The 17,810-nt window shown below is 41.9% G+C and overlaps 1 protein-coding gene across 1 annotated transcript; it reads left to right on the top strand.

Moving 5' to 3' along the window:
• The first annotated feature begins 1,833 nt into the window (after positions 1 to 1,833).
• On the top strand, positions 1,834 to 15,231 carry LOC128968258 (inactive pancreatic lipase-related protein 1-like). Its single transcript, XM_054382655.1, has 12 exons — positions 1,834 to 1,879; positions 2,655 to 2,809; positions 3,301 to 3,426; positions 4,229 to 4,363; positions 5,749 to 5,857; positions 7,019 to 7,138; positions 7,380 to 7,499; positions 8,968 to 9,086; positions 10,461 to 10,590; positions 11,752 to 11,863; positions 13,785 to 13,952; positions 15,168 to 15,231. The coding sequence occupies exons 1-12, from the start codon at positions 1,834 to 1,836 to the stop codon at positions 15,229 to 15,231; spliced, it is 1,404 nt and encodes a 467-aa protein (XP_054238630.1).
• The last annotated feature ends 2,579 nt before the right edge of the window (positions 15,232 to 17,810 follow it).

The following is a 17,810-nucleotide window of genomic DNA, read 5'->3' as shown; positions in this document are numbered from 1 at the left end:
GGACACCAGCAAAAGGGCAGAGTATTTCACTATGAAAAGACATACCAGGCTCACTAAGAAGTTTTCCTAAAGGGATAAGGCTTCACCAAATTGAGGTGATGTCAGGAAATGGGTGTGGAAGTCCTAGAAGCACAGGAGCATTCCACATCCAAAGTCACTTAGTGCAGACTGAGGGAGGGGACTTAAAGCTGATATGAATGCCTGTTAACTCCCCCAGCAGACCCCCTACATCCCGACTACACAACACTAAAACCAAAAGCTTTCCTGGCCGAAACAAGGTCCTAAATGTACTGTCACATAGATCCACATAATCCTCTTCAATGTCCCATTCCTGATGTGTTCTTTAGGAATTAGTTAATCTTCCAGATTAGCTACAAACTGTAATCTGAACTAAATATTGCTATCTTTCTGGGAAGGTTTCCAAGGATAAAGCAGACTATAAAAGGTCTGTGAGAAAGCTTGCACATTAGTGCACGGATCTGCAAGGCTGCACCGTAAGTAGTTCATTTTTAGGGGTTATTTTTCTACCTTGCTGGGTTTCCCAAGTCACAGCAATGTAAAGGGGAGTGGCAGCTCACATTTGGTGTCTTTATGCTAGTTCTAAAGTAGCTGCTATCCATCCAGTTAGAAGCATAGCCTCAACAGAACACAAAACCACTCTGGAATTGCTTTAGTAGATTTAGGAGCTCCCACAATCTCTAGTGGAGCAAGAAAACATTAAGCTGTCTCACAGGGATGGTGGTCATAGATATGTGTTGCAAAGAAGACAGACATAGAAGTTTGACCTTGAGAAAACTTAGCACCAGAAACCAAAGTGCAGATGGGATGGGTTTAAGACACTGTCTTTACTTTTTCCTCACAAAGTTCGAGCAGAAAAGCGAAAGACTGTAAATAAATCACTATTGGGTGTAAGGAAGCAAAATAATGATTATTCTAAACACTTCCACTGGAGAGAGAGAAATGTTTAAGAGTCAGTACTCAAAACAAGGTACAGGCAGTACATCTCTCTCAGTCTGTCTGCTCTGTTCTTCTTCTGGCTGGATATAACACACAGTCACATACTGACCTTGACAAGCTAAGTTTAACAAACCTCTCAGCTTCTTGGCTTTCTTTCCTTTTGCCTGCTCTGGGAAGGGGGGGGGGGGGGCGGGGGGGAAGCAGGGGAAGAAACACAGCTCCTCTGGGGCCAGGGGACTTTGTTGTGTTTTTTCTGTTGTTTGTATGTATTTGTAAATGTTGTGAATAGTGTGTATTTGTACATATTCATTGCATTTCATCATAGATTGTAGTTTTGCCTATAAGTACAGCTTTCATTTGCTTCCAGACTGAGCTAGCCTGGTTATTGTCAGTGTGGGAGGGAGATTCCAGCTCTCCACTGTAACAGCAGAATCACAGAATCAACCAGGTTGGACAAGACCTTTGAGATCATCAAGTCCAACCTATCACACCATCTAATCAACTAAACAATGGCACTGAGTGCCACATCCAGTCTTATTTTAGACGCTTCCAGGGACGGTGAAACCACCACCTCCCTAGGCAGCCCTTTCCAATGGCCAATCTCTCTTTCTGTGAAGAATTTCTTCCTAACATACAGCCTAAACCTCCCTGGCACAGCTTGAGACTGTGTCCTCTTGTTCTGGTGCTGGTTGCCTGGGAGAAGAGACCAACCCCCACCTGGCTACAACCTCCCTTCAGGCAGTTGTAGACAGCAATAGGTCTCCCCTGAGCCTCCTCTTCTCCAGGCTAAACACCCCCAGCTCCCTCAGCCTCTCCTCATCCTTGGTAATCAAGTGAGTTAGCCAGTTCTAGTTGCTTCTTTTTCTACTGTTCCAGATGCTGCAAATTTGGATACTTGCACTTCTGCTCAGCGCAGCAGAAGGTAAGCATACAGAGTTTGTATTTATATAATCTCTACACTTTTATATAGTCTCTACGCTTTTATATTTTCTGAGGTACTATTCTACAGTATGGTGCCTTAAAACTTATTGATGGAGGTTATATTGTCCACTTTCCTGTACAGTACCTGTGTGCATGTCTTGTGTTTCCTCTTCTCCACTCTGGAAGTCCCACCCTGGAAATGTGCAAGAAACGTTGTTGTTTTCTGTCTCAGAGCAAAGCTACTGCGCTATCAAACATAGCAAATTTGTTGTGCTCTTCTTAGTGATGGAAATGGAGAAAAAGTTGGGGGTGGTAGGCAGAGGCAGACTAGTGAGGGTACTGCTTTATACTCAGCAGAAGCCACTGGCTTGTGTAAGACTTCTCATGTACAGTGTAGTCATGTACAAGCTCAGCACAGTATCAGGTTATTGCTGATTATTTGTAGTATCATGGCTTGGTATTAGGAGAAACTTACCAGCTGTCTTTTCCTTTGGCAAAACACAGCTGAGGAAAGATATTCAAGGTACAGTACAACATACCCACGGAGGAATTCCACTGAATACTTTGTCAATGACTAACAGAGTGGCTTCTTTCCCAGGGGTAAACTGTAGTCCTTGGATATCTTAGAGAGAGTAACTGCTGGTCTTTGTTTTCTGTGAACTGCAAGATTTCCAAGAAGCCAGGAGACCTCCAGAGAAGAGATGCTAGGAGTTATGACTAACCTGCTCCACTTCTCTGCTCATTAATCTATTATTGATTTTATCTGTGTGCTACAGGCAAAGAAGTTTGCTATGAAAGGCTTGGATGTTTCACAGATGATCACCCATGGTCTGAGACTGTTGAAAGACCAATCTCTAAGTTACCTTGGAGCCCTGAAAAAATAGATACTCGATTCCACTTGTACACAAAAGAAAATCCTACTCTGTCTCAAGTAAGAACTATTGCAGTTTAAATATTAGTAAATCAAATATAAAAAAAAGGAGTAAATAAATAGGCACTCCAGCTGTATGCCTGGAAAGTGTTAGAAACAGGCAAACCTCAGCTTTATTCAAGAGACATCCTCTTCCAGCTCCTTAGTGAGGTCTCTAGGGCAGAACCCTCATCCTCCTCCATCCCTCACAAAAAGCCCTACTACCCCCTCACATTTTCTGTTTGGCCACTGAGCAGCACAGGGAAACTGAATTTTTTTAATCATTGGATTTCTTTTTTTTAACAGATAAGATGAAAACACATTAAAAGTAAAGTATTGTCTTCTCTTAGATATGTGCCAAAACTTGGTTTGAATAGTCTTGTGGACCCTTGCAGATGCATTGAACAATGCATAACTTTTAGACAGATGAGAATGCTTCAGGTCTTTGTAATTTTGATAAGCTATTTACAGAAAGCAGATTTTAAAGTGTGTGAATTTAATATCTACAACAGGACATCTCTGCAGTTGATGCCTCAACAATTGATTCATCAAATTTTAATGCAAGTAAGATAACCAGATTTATCATTCATGGATTTATAGACCATGGAGAAGAAGACTGGCTGTCAGACATATGCAAGGTAGGTACCACAGAGAAATCCTGTCCCTGTGATGTTCCTTTGCATTTATAAACACATTAATTTTTACCCCCTCTAACATAGTCACACACACTTCTATTGCCTTTTTTTAATCTTTTGCCAATTGTAACTTGTTTTGGATGCTTTATCATGTCTGAATATAAAGCAAAGGAGAATAAATCTACCAAAACTGCTAAAGCAAAATGCAATTAGCCAAATAATTCAGGTCAGAGCAGAAGAGCAAAGCTACAGATTTTGTGGCAGATTTTATGGCAGACAATAAAATATTTGCCAGTATATTCCCAAATAAAGCCACAAAACTGAAATGAATGTTCAGTGACACCAGCAATTTACAAACCCTCTTATGAAAACAAATCCTTCTTACAAATCTGTATTTAAACAAACAAACCCTCTTGATTTTAATTAAAGAAGTACTTTAGATATCACTTCAGCGAACGACTACAAGTAGAGCTCTTATTTAACATTACATACAAAATCTGACTGAAATTAAAGATTGAAAGCGTTTGTATTGTCTTCCTCACTGCAAAAACCCACTGCTGTGGCTATTTGCAGTGATGGTGTGGCCATTCCTACAGCATATTCCCTGTCTCCACATTGTGTCCCTGCGTCAGCACGGTGTGAGCAGGCACGACCACATTTACACACTAAGGTTTTGGTCCTTCTAAATGTTCTCATAGAAATTTATGCAACACTTATGAACTGAGCTGTTACAAGCAACGTGATTCAATGCCAGGTTGTATTTACTATGGGTCTCTTCAGCTTTCACTTTTGTTTTACTAAACAGAGGATAATTAGCGTGGAAGACGTGAACTGCATCTGTGTAAACTGGAAAAAAGGTTCGAGATGCCAGTACACCCAGGCAGCAAACAACATCCGTGTTGTGGGTGCTGAAGTTGCTTATTTTGTAGATGTTCTTATGGTAAGAATCTTCTGGTTATAAAGCTATGGTTATAGTGCTGATATGGGAAAAAAATACTGTTCAGGATCTGTCATGATGATGTGTATAAATACCTGAGGGGTGGGTGTCAGGCGGAGGGGAACCATTTTCTTTTCGGTGATGTGCACTAATAAGACAAGGAACAACGGGTTTAAGCTTGAATGTAGAAGATTTCAGCTCAACATGAGGAGAAACTTCTTTCCAGTGAGGGTGACAGAGCACTGGAACAGGCTGCCCAGGGGGGTTGTGGAGTCTCCTTCTCTGGAGACTTTCCAAACCCACCTGGATACATTCCTGTGCAGACTACCCTAAGTGATCCTGCTCTGGCAGGGGGGTTGGACTCAATGATCTCTGGAGGTCCCTTCCAACCTCTAATGTACTGTGATACTGGGATGATCATGAATGTAGCCAGCAGAAAACGTTTTGTGCCACTCAACGATCACTTTAGAAGTTGTGCTGGAAACAGATTCTCTTTTTTAAAAGTTAGAGAACTATGTTATAACAACTTGGTTAGGCAGCTTAGGGATATGAATTTCTACAGGACACCCCCAAACAGTTATTCCACAGACGTTACCAATGTAAAACCTGCAGTTTTAAATATGCAGAGATACTGGACACAGCAAACTGCCCTTTCACAGATACAGAACTTATAGCTTAGAACTTACGACTTACCAAATAGCTCTTGAGAATGCCAGAAAACCTTTGGTGAGAAATACCACCAGGGAATACATAGGACCCACCATTGTGCATGCCTCAACCTACAGAAGGTGCCATATGCCCCCTTTCTTAGCCAGCTTCATGTGCAAAGCAATGCTTGGTTTGAAGCCTTCTTTTCAATCTAAGTGCTTTTAACAGACATGTCTCACAAAAGAACTATAAATTATTTAGCATAATGGGTCTAGGAGTACCCTTTTCTGTGTCTCACTCTCAACATCTGCACTGCAGCCACTGAAATACTGTCCAAAACAGGCTGAAGGCATCTCTCTTCTATGCCCTGCTCCAGCTGCATGTGATGCCTGACCTGCCAGGTGCAACTAAGAGGTTCTGCCTGGCTGCATCTTGCAAGCCAGATAGGCATCCTGAGAGTCTTAGTGGGTCTAGGATGTAAAATGGATACAGAGCCTCTCAGGACGCTGTTACCAGAGCTGTCTAGAGGTTTATCAGCCCCCAAATGAGGGTAGCAGCTGAATAAGGAGTTTTGGAAAAATCTGTACATTGGATATAAGTACCTAGACTGGCAAACAGATGCTGAAATCCTGTAGGAGTTCTCAAGCCTGTAGTCAGAATAAAAGTAGTTCTTCAGCCCCTTTTTGCTCTCTTCCCTGTTGCTGCTGGAAACAGATGCAGTCATGTTTGTTATTTCTCAGGAAGAGTACGATTACTCTCCAGCTGATGTTCACATAATCGGCCACAGCCTTGGAGCGCATGCGGCGGGTGAGGCTGGCAAGAGGCAGCCAGGGATCGGAAGAATAACTGGTAAGGCAGGGACTGAAGTCACAGCTCAGGCTGAGGACACCACTGCTTCACAATATGCTGCTGTTAATTTGCTCTTCTGATTGATCTGACTGTGGGCTGTGCTTCAGCCAATGCAGACATTATAGAGCTTAGCTTCTACTCACAGAGCAACACTGCAAGATTTAAATGATGACAATGCATAGGGCCAAGAAGCAAAGTGAAGCTCCAGGGTAGCACAGGCTGTCTCAGCTCTATGCCCACAGCAGGAGCATCAGTGGAGCACAGCCACAGCACAACCCTTTGCCATGTCCCCACACTGTTCAATGCACAGCCCTCATCTTCTTCAAAGTGTTTTTATTAACTCTTTAAGAAAGCAAATGGCAGTCAAATAAGCACCTTTATGACCTTTCATACACAAAAGACAGTTTTGGATATTAGTAACACAGCCCTTTTCAATTGTTACTTTTCCTGAGGGATTTCAGACTTGGTGAGCCTTGTACTAATAGCCTACAAAATTCAGTCTAAAAGCAAATCCAAATCTGCTGCCCAGGGACAAAAAGAGATGTGAGTACAAGGTAGCAGAAACTGCAATTTGCAAGACACTACAAGCTCCTGGAATTGCTGCAGCAATTTGGAAAGAAAATTAATCCCGTTTTCTACTGGAATCAAAAGCAAAGATTATAATCACTAAACTTGAGGATTTCCAAGATCTGACTGGAGCCAGAAGCAGGCAGTGGGGTTTCAACACCTCCCAGAATGTGGGGTGCTATCAGCATCAATTCCTCTTTGAGTGCTCTCAAACAAGGTGTTGTAGAAACCATGCAGATAGGTCAGTTCTATGGGATGCTGACACAGCAACCTCATTTTGAGCAACATTCTAAAAGGGAAGTTCAATTTTAAAATAAATAAATAAAAAATGTACCCAAGCGTTTGGATTCAGGATTGATGTCAATGAGTAAATTTAATTGGCTTCGTATAGGTAACCCTATCTCCTTCCTGGGAGAAAAGGCACTTGGTAAGAGAAAACACACATTGCCATTTCACCAATGCCTACACTACTTAAGTACAAGGAACAACAGGCAACTCTCAGTGTGACATTTCTTATACACAATCACAGTGCTATGCAAAATGATACATCCATACCTCTTTACCTATGCAGAACACTAGTCTCTTTTTTTCCAGGACTGGATCCTGCTCAACCTTATTTTCAAGGCACCCCGACTGAAGTCAGACTGGATAAATCTGATGCACATTTTGTTGATGTTATCCACACAGATTCACTTCCCACAATCCCTTACTTAGGTGAGTAGCCAGCTCTACTGTATTAATACCCAACTGTTTATGTCCTTGGCACTCAAGTTTCCTAACCTTTCACCAAGACTCAGTTGTGCTGAGTGGTGCAGAGAGACAGGACAAATACATCACATTGATCATTAACAGCTTATCTCCTAAATACCAAGCACAGACAAACTTCAAGCCAGCAGCTCTAGCTATGAGATGATATTAATTTAAAATGTGCTTTTACCTGCTTTAAACGCTTCAGGTTTCGGCATGAGCACAGCTGTAGGACATCTTGACTTCTATCCAAACGGAGGAGAGAGAATGCCAGGGTGTGAGAAGAATGCTCTTTCACAGATTGTAGACCTGGATGGCATCTGGGAAGGTTAAGTATCTTGATCACATTACCAACTGAGGGGAGTGTCACCCCTCACGTGTAACCACTTAGCTTTCAGGTGTTCTGCATTAGCTTTTGGTGCCTCCACCAGCAAGGAGAGCTGCAGAAGGCAGTGGAACTCTTCATGTGCCCAAAACACACCATTTTCCAGAGGTTATTCAAAAAATAAACAAGACAAAGGGTTTGCCTCTGGGAAATATGCTTCATTTAAAGCATCTAAGAGCAGCAACCAAACTTACTGAAGCTGTGCCAACTATTTTGAAGGGTCTCCAACAGCACTTTGTTCCTGTTTAGTTGCCCAGCAGCAGTATTGGGTAGAGTAGGGCAAACTGCTTCTCTGAGGATATCTCCAGCTGCAATGCTTCTGAGATAGAGCAATTAATACATATTTATTTTTTTAATTATCTGTTGCAATCTGGGTTGTATTAAGGCAATGTCATTGTGTCTATTTTTACTCAGCAAAAAAAAAAAGATTGGCACATAGCTGCTCAAATGCACTGCTCTTTGGTGTTTGAGGCTCAAAGAAAAGCTCTAACTATTAGAAAAGTTCTATGTGTCTTTATAAAGTTAAATTGCACAAAACATTTAGGAAAAAAAAAGAAAACAAACAAAAAACCCCAACCAACCAAACAAAAAAACCCACACAAAAAACCAACCAAAATTTCTGTTGCAGAGATCCTTCAATATATTACTTCAGCTGTTTTTACATTACTGCAAACACCTTAAACTCTGGGAAACCATGAACTTATTTGTTATAACTAGCCTTTTTCTCCAGGTTTTATTCAATGCAGCTGGAAGTATTACTTATTTTCTCTTTTTTCATTTTTCTTTTATAGAGTAAACTTGTTATCAATAATGGGGAATTAAAGCACAAAGAAATAACTGTGTTGTATGTGATCTTCTTTTTAACCCAAGTCAGGAGAATAAAGGCAACACAAAAGAAAATAATATATTCATTATTTTAATTTTAAGAGTCTCCCTTCCTTAAGCACCTCCCAAATAATAATAATTTTGTTTTGAAGTCCTCAGCTGGAGCAAATCAGCACTGCCCCAGGAAGCTCACTGTTAAATACTTTTCTTTTGGTTTTCTTTTGTGATGGTAATGCAACTGCTGCCTACAAAAGACCTGCTTCGTGCAGTTCTCAGTTCTATTGTGAAACTCGGTCAGGCTGCTTGTGCAAGTGTTTGTGCAGGGAGGGGGAGCAGGGGCTGAGCTGAGCAGCACAGTAGGTCTCCACAAAGCTTTTCAAGTTTGTACTTTATACCTGTTGAGTCAATGACATTCCTGAGAGCATCAAATCATTGCAAAAGCAGGCTTCAAACCTTACCTTTGGTACAATGATGAGGTCTTTGAGGAGGAATGATGCATGCCAAAGGCCATGACAAAGGCTGTGCAGGAATCCTTCATCAGATGGTAACAGAAAGGAAGATCTAACCTGGGAACATCTTTCCACAGGAACTCGGGACTTTATGGCTTGCAATCATTTGAGGAGTTACAAGTATTACTCAGACAGTATCATCTACCCTGATGGATTTCTAGGCTATCCTTGTCCTTCATATAATAACTTAGACTCAGTAAGTATTTCTCAGAACATCAGGATGGACCATACCAAAAATTGTGGCTTTTATCTGTACATCTGAAACTGAACGTATTTATGCTGGCTTGTACCCAAATGAGTGCATCTGTCAGAGAAATAAATGGCAGACAGCCTAAGGTATTGTAGCTCATGCAGCTGACATGGCTCAAAGTAGGAAAAGGCAGCAATAAAGTGGGGATATTCCTAGGTTTGTGCTGATGTGGCAGCCCTGAAATACTGCTAGGGCTACTGTGGCTTCCCCAGGCCTGCTCTGCTGCACCAAATTGGGGTAGAGATAAGGAGGAGAGCTTGTCCCTCTTGGGGCTGCTCAGACTGGAGAAGAGAAGGCTCTGAGGAGATCTTATTGTGGTCTTCCAATATTTTAAGGGGGCTACAAGAAAGCTGATGAGGGATTTTTTTAGGCTGTGGGGTAGGGATAGGGCTGGGGGAATGGAACAAAAATAGAAGTGGGGAGTTTCAGATTGGATGTTAGGAAGAAATTCTGCCCCATGAGGGTGGTGAGACACTGGCACAGGTTGTCCAGGGAGGTGGTGGAAGCCTCATCCCTGGAGGTTTTTGCAGCCAGGCTGGATGTGGCTGTGAGCAACCTGCTGTAGTGTGAGGTGTCCCTGTCCATGGTAGGGGAGTTGGAACTAGATGATCCTTGAGGTCCCTTCCAACCATGACTGATTCTATGATTCTATTTATCAGAGAGTGATGAGTGAAACCCCATTCCGTAGCAGATGAGCTTTCAAACACCTCTTTAATATCTTCTTTCCAAAACAAGAAGCAGCAAAATACTATGTGAAAACCTGCTGGGGTCAGTCCATGACCAAAGTATTTTGGTCACTTAAGATGTTCTCAGGGACAAAGCACAATAATTTACAGACCAAGCTCAGGAAGGACTTCCCTCTGCCAGACTGGTAGATAGGGAATTACAGCCAAAGTGGCAGTGAGGTAACAGGCTTGTCACATCCTACAGAAAGAGCTACAAGCTTACAGTGACCCAACCTGAAGGTATAAGAGGACATGTTTTTTTTACTCTTCATTTGCTGGGCAGGACTCTTCTTCTTCCCTGCTCCGTTTCCTGACTCCTCAAGGATATCCCTGATGTGGCTGGATTTAGCTAAATGACATGAGAAAAAAACACAGACACCTGAAAAATCAGAGCCTTTCATAAAGCTGATTAGCTTATGTGACCTTTCTCAAGCCACAGAAAGGGTTACTTGAAATTTGTTGTTGCTGTGGCACAGGGCTGGTTAGGTGGCTATGTTAAAGGTAATTTGGGAGATATTTTCCTTTCTTTTTTGTTTGTTTCTTTTCCCTCAGCTAGCTGCATGATGTTATTAATACATCTATTGATTTTCACTAGGATTTCTGCTTCCCATGCCCAAAAGAGGGATGCCCATCTATGGGTCACTATGCAGACCAATTCAAAGGAAAAATTACAAATAGTGTCCAGAAATATTACCTGAATACTGGCGAGGCCAAGGATTTTCCTCGTGAGTTTTGATTGCTTCCTTTGCTACCTACTCCTTGTAAACAAATCTCCTTATTTTCCTGTTTTACAATTCATTTTAACAGATGATCAAATCTCATAGCAGTGCAGTGGCTCTTCAGTCCTTTATGTTTTTAACTCTTTTGCTCCAATACCAATGCCCAGTTTTGGGCCCTCCAGTGCAAGAAAGATTTTGACAGACTCTATGGAGTCTGGAAGTCGCTGAGGTATTTAGTGGACTTCACTAGAAGTCACTGAGGTATGTATTGAACTTTGCTACAAGTTGCAAGGAGAAAGGAGGATAGGCAATCACAGAAGTTGCAGCAAGGCCATTTCTTATTAAATAGTAGGAAAATTACTGTCACAGTCTTTAAAATGCAGAGAGAAGGGCCCAGAGAAGCTGGGAAATCTTCATCTTTGGAGGTGTTCAAAACTGTGTCTGCCAAAGTCCAAGAGCTAGCCAGGCCTTGCTTTGAGAAGTGAATGGACCAGATGACCTCTTTTACAACCTAAGCTGTCCTAAATGCCAGCTCTCACAAGGCAGTTCTTCCTTTGCCTCTGGAAACAAGAATCAGAGGCAGAAGAGTTGGTTTTGCTGATTGCGTGCTAAGAGAAACTTCCCAGCCACAAAAATTATTTCCCTTGAGCTTCAGAATTTTTGTACACTCCTCCTACACTGCTTATGTTTTGGTATGTATCACTACTTGTTTATAAAACAGCCTGCTTCCCAACTTCACTCACCTTCATGGTCAAAATGCTGAGGTCTATTGTATTTACCACATTGCAGGTTAACTTTTGTGGTTGGGTGGTTGGTTTGGTTTTTGTTTTCTCCCAGAAAGTAAGCCAAATATCTTCCCATTTCTTGTGTCGATCTCATTAGGACATGACAGATCTGACTCATTGGTGTATTGTGTTTTTTTGCATGGTTATAACCCAAGGAAGAACAATAAGCACCAAGATCCACCTGTGAGAGCATCATGTTAACCCCTTCAAGTTCAGACAGCCTGGGAGGTAGCCTTGAGCTGAAAGTGAAGGGCAGAGAGAATTTTCTTTTTGCTTTCACCTACAGTGTACAGACTGCAAAAAAAAAAAATACCCAACACTTCATATCTTGGAGACTGTTTCTCCCTGGGTACAATCTAATTTACTGTATTTCTCTTTGCAGTTTGGAGGTACAAAGTGAGTGTGACCCTCTCTGGAAAGAAAAAAGTAAAAGGATATGTAAATATCGCCCTGTATGGAAGTGATGGGAACACAAGGCAGCATCAGATCTATAAGTGAGTTTAAAATTCAACAACAACAACAACAAAACACCTTCTAGAATTTTTAATTCATATTTTTTTATTACTATTTCTGGTCAAATTGGACTCACAACGTTGAGGGGCCCAGACTCTTTTCGGTGGTTCACAGTGATAAGACAAGGAACAGTGGGTTCAAACTTGAACGTAGAAGATTTCAGCTCAACATGAGGAGAAACTTCTTTCCAGTGAGGGTGACAGAGCCCTGGAACAGGCTGCCCAGGGGGGTTGTGGAGTCTCCTTCTCTGGAGACTTTCAAACCCCACCTGGATGCATTCCTGTGCAGACTACCCTAAGTGATGCTGCTCTGGCAGGGGGGTTGGACCTGATGATCTCTTGAGGTCCCTTCCAACCTCTGATATACTGTGAGACTGTGAAATGCAGCCCCAGGTCACTCTGCATTTACTTTTGAAGGGAGAAGGTTGTAATGAAGGATTTTAAATTGTCAAATTTTGAGGTTACTTGTTTGCTCTCCCACTAAGGTCTTGCTGAGTTCTGATATTTTCGTCTCTCACAGGCTTGTAAAATGTTGTTGCCACCACTGCTTACAGCTACAGTTACCTTGTGACTTGCTGCATGAAAATCTCCTTTTTGTTGCTTTGTAACTTTGCCTGCTCACACTGAAGCTGCTTGCTTGCCCCAGGTTGTTGTATTTATTTGCATTTTACTTCGTAGTTTCAACTACAATATCTGAAACAATGAAAAGCAAGAAGGGCATTTTGATGTGGGTTTGGAGGATTCATCTTTTGGTTTGGGGTTTTTGTTTAGTGACAGCTATGTCACTTCAACTTTCCTAAGGATGCCACATCATACCTGGCAGCAGATGTCTGCTATGAGATGATCCCAGTCTGCAGGCATCTTTGCATTATGAGTGCACTCCAGCACTCTCCAGCTGCCATTTGCAAGGCCTGTGTCAGTTACATTGCTGGAAGTGAACTTTTTTTTATCTACCAGGCATGGCTCCAGCAAAGAAACATAGAGGCAAAGGGAGTTTTGTCCAGTCTCTCATTACTTCCAGAACCATAAGCCTTTTAATAAAGGAAAGAGTGAGCATCCTCCTCTGAAGACAGATGAATGAGAATGCACGGGGAGAAATAAAAATCCTACCTTGTTGAAACTGTAGAGGTTTCTTTTGGATGGTTTTGCTGGGGTTTTTTTGTTGTTTTTTTTTTTTCTCCCACCCTCATATCTCTCTGTTCATGTCTACAGGAAGAGTTCTGCACTCATAGAGACATCACACATCCAAATGTCTCTGGGGCTGAATTTCACCTTCATAGTATGGGGATGCAAGGTGGCAAAGGAGAGGAGCAGAGACGCATTGGCTCTTATTCAGTGAGATGTAGTAGCTGAAGCCATTACCAGTCTCAGATTGCTACCATTTAGAGCTTGCAATATTGATACAATATGAAGTAGCCAGGTTGTACTCTGCAGTTACCCAAGAGCAGATGCACATCTGACTCAACCACGGTACTGCAAAGTTGGAATCCATGCTAGAGCCAGGCTGAGCAGCTGGTGGATAACCTTTTTGCCTATCCCAAAGAATCCAAATTCTGTATCATAGAAATAAACATTAAAAGAAAATTTCATTTCTGTGCAAATATCCCTGCCTACAGAAGCAACAGGGAGCAAGCTCTACTTCCTCCACAGGGCCTGTCCTATAACTGAGTCTTCATTGTGAAGTGCAGCACACCAAGCCTACCTGCCTTTTCTTCTTGTGACAAACACTGATTTGGGATGAATTCTATTGGAAAACTGACAATAATGTTGTTACCATATTGCAAGCTAAATATTGTTTCTCCTCTTTCTTCTCCTTTGCTACCACAGCCAGTCAGTTGACAAGACTGGCAATCAATAGTAAGTGCTAGCATGACTCACAGCCATAAAATGTTATTCTTCACAGGGGAACCCTCCGACCAGACGACACTTACACAGGTTTCATTGATGTAGAAGCTAACATTGGAGCAGTTACAAAGGTTAAATTTCTTTGGAACAACAACTGGATAAATCCAACTCTCCCTAAACTAGGAGCTGCAACCATCACAGTGCAATCTGGAATGAATGGAACAATGTAAGTATATCCATTGTGAAAACCCCGAAAGCTATTTGGGAAGCTAGGTGACAAAAAACTATGTGGGGTGAAAGCATTTTTACAAGAAAAGGTAATGAAAGCATTAAAAGGCACTCAAACCCCCTTTTATTTCCTTCTTTTCAAGACACTCATCATCTATGGTTCAATTCACTACTACTTCAACCCTTTGCCTTAAATACCTCCAAATAAAACCTTAAAATATTTCCAGGCTTCAGAAGAGCAAACTTCCTGTATAACCCTTTGGGAGAGAATAATTGGAGTTGGCTTGGATTATCAGCATTGTTCTTGACAATGTTCTTACTGTCCTGAAGCACTGGTTATCTGTGTCTGAGCTTGCATTAGGATCTCTGATTCACCATCAGTGGAACCAGCAGAAGTGTTCCATTGATATTGATGGTCCCTGAGATCATGACTGACAGAGGAGGAGGAGATAAGCCTAACCTTCCCATAAGCAAGACTAATACCTGGAAGTTGTGCTTAAAAGGCTACATACAAAGTTGAGGCAAAGAGACTGCAACTAGCTTCTCTAGACTTTGTGGAATAGGGGTTGGACATTCAGATTGTAGAAATATGATTTACTAATCCAGTTCTACTATTTTTCCTGTACTTCTAAAACCAACTCCCTCATTTGCTTGATCAGTTATTTTATTTTCCCCATCTCATGACCAGGTATCTAGAAGAGGAGATAAGAGTGTATGTTTTAGACCCACACAGAAATTCATAGTTAAAATGCCACTGTTTGAATGACAGCATGAGAGAGGGAACTAGTTGCAAGCCAAGTAAAATGATTACAACTCAACAGCATTACCTTTAAGCAGTTGTAGTTCTTGTTCATCAAAGTTCATTCCTTTCTGTCTGCTGTCTGTGCTCACTTGTATTGACTCAGGGCCTCTGCACATGTAGTTGTGACCCTCTGTGTAATGATGGTAGCACCAAATCTGGGAGGGGAATAAATAAATAAACAAATAAATAAGCTGTAAAAGAAAAGGAAGGCAGGCAGTGAACCAGAATGAACACAGTTCATCACTGCTTGCCCCAGCAGTAGTATTTTAAATTTAGGAGCTCAAAGTGTGTTGTGTTCAGTTGTGTCAACAAATGACAGATCAGGTTGACCTATATCAGCACAACTCCACTTGGATAATCTCAACAAATGTTGACAACTCAAGGTGTCTGCATTTTTTTTTCCCTCTTCAGATACCATTTCTGTGGTTCCACGACAGTGAGGGAGGATGTTCTGCAGACACTTACTGCTTGCTAACAGCAGATATGGATGCCCCAAAAGCCTGTTACCAATAAAAATTAGTCATGCATAAACCACTGGAGTCTGCAGTCCCTGCTGCTATAATATTGGTGAATGTGTGTTGGGGTTTTATTGTTGTCTGTGAGTACCTCTCTACAGACAGGAATTTTAGAGTAACCCTAGGATTGAATGAGGCAAAGCCTGCTAAAAATTTTTCCTGACTTCAGCTTGCTTCAGAACAATTTCAGACAACAGGAGGAAAGGGGGCAGGTAATAGAATCTGGATCGTAGGTCCTAGGGAGTACCAAGAGAAAGAGAGGAGAGCATTAAGGAAGGTAATGCTCTTAATCAGACTGAAGACTAAGCCCAGAATCTGCGTGAGATAAGGATGAAACAGAGATAGAAACTTGAATGGTTACAAAATGAGGACAGAATTTTAATTTAGTTACCTGTAAGAGATGAAAGAGTGAATGTGATGGAGATGTTTTGATGTGCTAATGCTGAATTAAACTTTTACCTTATAAACTCGACAGAATTCATTCCAGAAAGCTGTGCAGAAATTTCCAATGTCAGTGAAGTTTCACTAAAATGCTTATAATGAGAAGAATCACCAAAGTATCTAGAAATCCAAAGTATCTGACCCTCAGCCTTGACTAAAACTGCCATGTGATATGGTCATAGAATCAACCAGGTTGGAAGAGACCTCCAAGATCATCCAGTCCAACCTATCACCCAGCCCTATCCACTCAACCAGACCATGGCACTAAGTGCCTCATCCAGGCTTTTCTTGAACATCTCCAGGGACAGAGACTCCACCACCTCTCTGGGCAGCCTATTCCAATGGCAAATCTCTCTCTCTGTGAAGAACTTCCTCCTAATATCCAGCCTATACCTCCCCTGGCACAACTTGAGACTGTCAAAACAGGTAATGCAATAAGGGAATCTTCCCTCCTCCTTGATGAACACATTCAGTTGAAGTGTGGCTAGTTCACAAACTCACTTCTGTCCATATATTAACCTATTGTGGCTCCCTCAGCTTACTGTTGGAAAAGTGGACTGCTGCCAGAGGGAGCCCACCCTCCCAGAAAAAAACAAACAAAAAAAACACAGCACTGCTGGGGTGTGCTTCTTGAGACCTTTTGTCTTCAACAGTTTCTCTCGAGGTTCCCCAAACTAGGGCATTCTACTCTTTCTTCCTCTCTGTGTGACTTTTCCTCCTTCAGAGGGTCTTGTCCTGAAAGACATCAACCCCTACCAATTTTTCTGATTCCCCTTGCAGTAGTGGCAGGTGAAACCAGGTTATTCTGTAGTAGAGCACTACTCTAGGACAGAAGGAATAAAAAAGCAGTTTCATTAATTCACTGCATTCTGCCAGCTCTCACAGAGTGATAGGAGGAAAAGGAGGCAGTAAAGAGTGGAAAAAGAACTACCAGCACCAAAGACTGGCAACCTGTGTTCACGCTTAGAGCTGGAATACATTCCTTATGTGAAAATCAAACTGCTCCTTGGTTTAACCCAACTGATGAGAAATCTCCCAGAAATTTCACTTTTACTCAGAGAAGTGCAGCTTTGCTTTTATGTTTAAAAACCTTCTAAACTGCACTTGAGCTTCTTGACCAGTTTAAAAGGCACTACCCAATTGTGCTGCCCCAGGAGCAAGTATGAAAAGCATTTTGAATCTTGACCTAGTAGCAGTGCGGCAAATTCAGAGTGAAGTTTGCTTTGTGTGTTTTCTCTCCAGCCTATGCTGCCCGTGAGGGGTAGAAGAAAACACCTCTTTTTGGCTCATTTTTTGCCATCTCTGGCCAGCATTATAGAAGTACAATAAGAGAGTAAGGCTTCTTAAGTTCAAGGATGTGCATTGTTTGTCCTCCATCAGGCTGAGGTAAATGAAGTTTTGGGTTCTCCTGCAAAACCTTTCTTGGCTCTCTACAGCTCCACAGCTGCAGCTGTGCAGGAGGCAGAGGATCCAGGCACAGGACTCTACAAACTTTCACACTTCATTTGTGTCTAGTCCAAGGAGGAGCACACATGCCTTCTCCAGGGAGATAAACACTTACGGGGTTCACTCAGAGGATGTTCAGCTGCAGACATGGGAATCTGGGTTTCCATGTACCCTGTAGCCCTTTGACATCACCTGCTTCCTTCTGCCTTGACTATTTGTCTCCTAAAATCTGGCTTCCTGATTTCAGCACCTCCTGCTGAGGAAACCTCAACAGGGTTATTAACTTCCTAAGGCTGCAGAAGAGTTTCTCCTTTGTCTTTTGTTCCTTTTCCTTGGTAGGAGCGGATTCTTGCCTACACAATTGTTTTGACAGTCATGATATTCCCTGCATTATCCTCTGCCATAGCCACTTCAGCAGCCCATGTAATTTTCACAAACACCTAACAGAATCAAGACATTAAAGTTGACAATAGCACAATAATAATAATAAAATAAAAATCTCCTTTAAATAATGAACTGGAGCTGCCATCATCTTGTTTTAGCAGAGCACAATCTCTCCCCCTCCACCCTCCCCTACTTCCCCAACACTTTACAAAGCTATTACATAAAATGCAACGTTAAATGAACAACAAATTACTTTCCCTTTAGCTAG

This window comes from Indicator indicator, chromosome 7 (genome assembly GCF_027791375.1).
Source record: "Indicator indicator isolate 239-I01 chromosome 7, UM_Iind_1.1, whole genome shotgun sequence".
Lineage (NCBI taxonomy): Eukaryota > Metazoa > Chordata > Aves > Piciformes > Indicatoridae > Indicator > Indicator indicator.
This window is presented reverse-complemented; position numbering and strand designations above follow the sequence as displayed.

Bases quoted from the DNA above. Each gene is read 5' to 3' on its own strand.
- LOC128968258 (XM_054382655.1), top strand. From the start codon at position 1,834: ATGCTGCAAATTTGGATACTTGCACTTCTGCTCAGCGCAGCAGAAG. The intron at 1,880-2,654 runs GTAAGCATACAG...TGTGTGCTACAG, and splicing joins TCTGCTCAGCGCAGCAGAAG to GCAAAGAAGTTTGCTATGAA. The intron at 3,427-4,228 runs GTAGGTACCACA...TTTACTAAACAG, and splicing joins GGCTGTCAGACATATGCAAG to AGGATAATTAGCGTGGAAGA.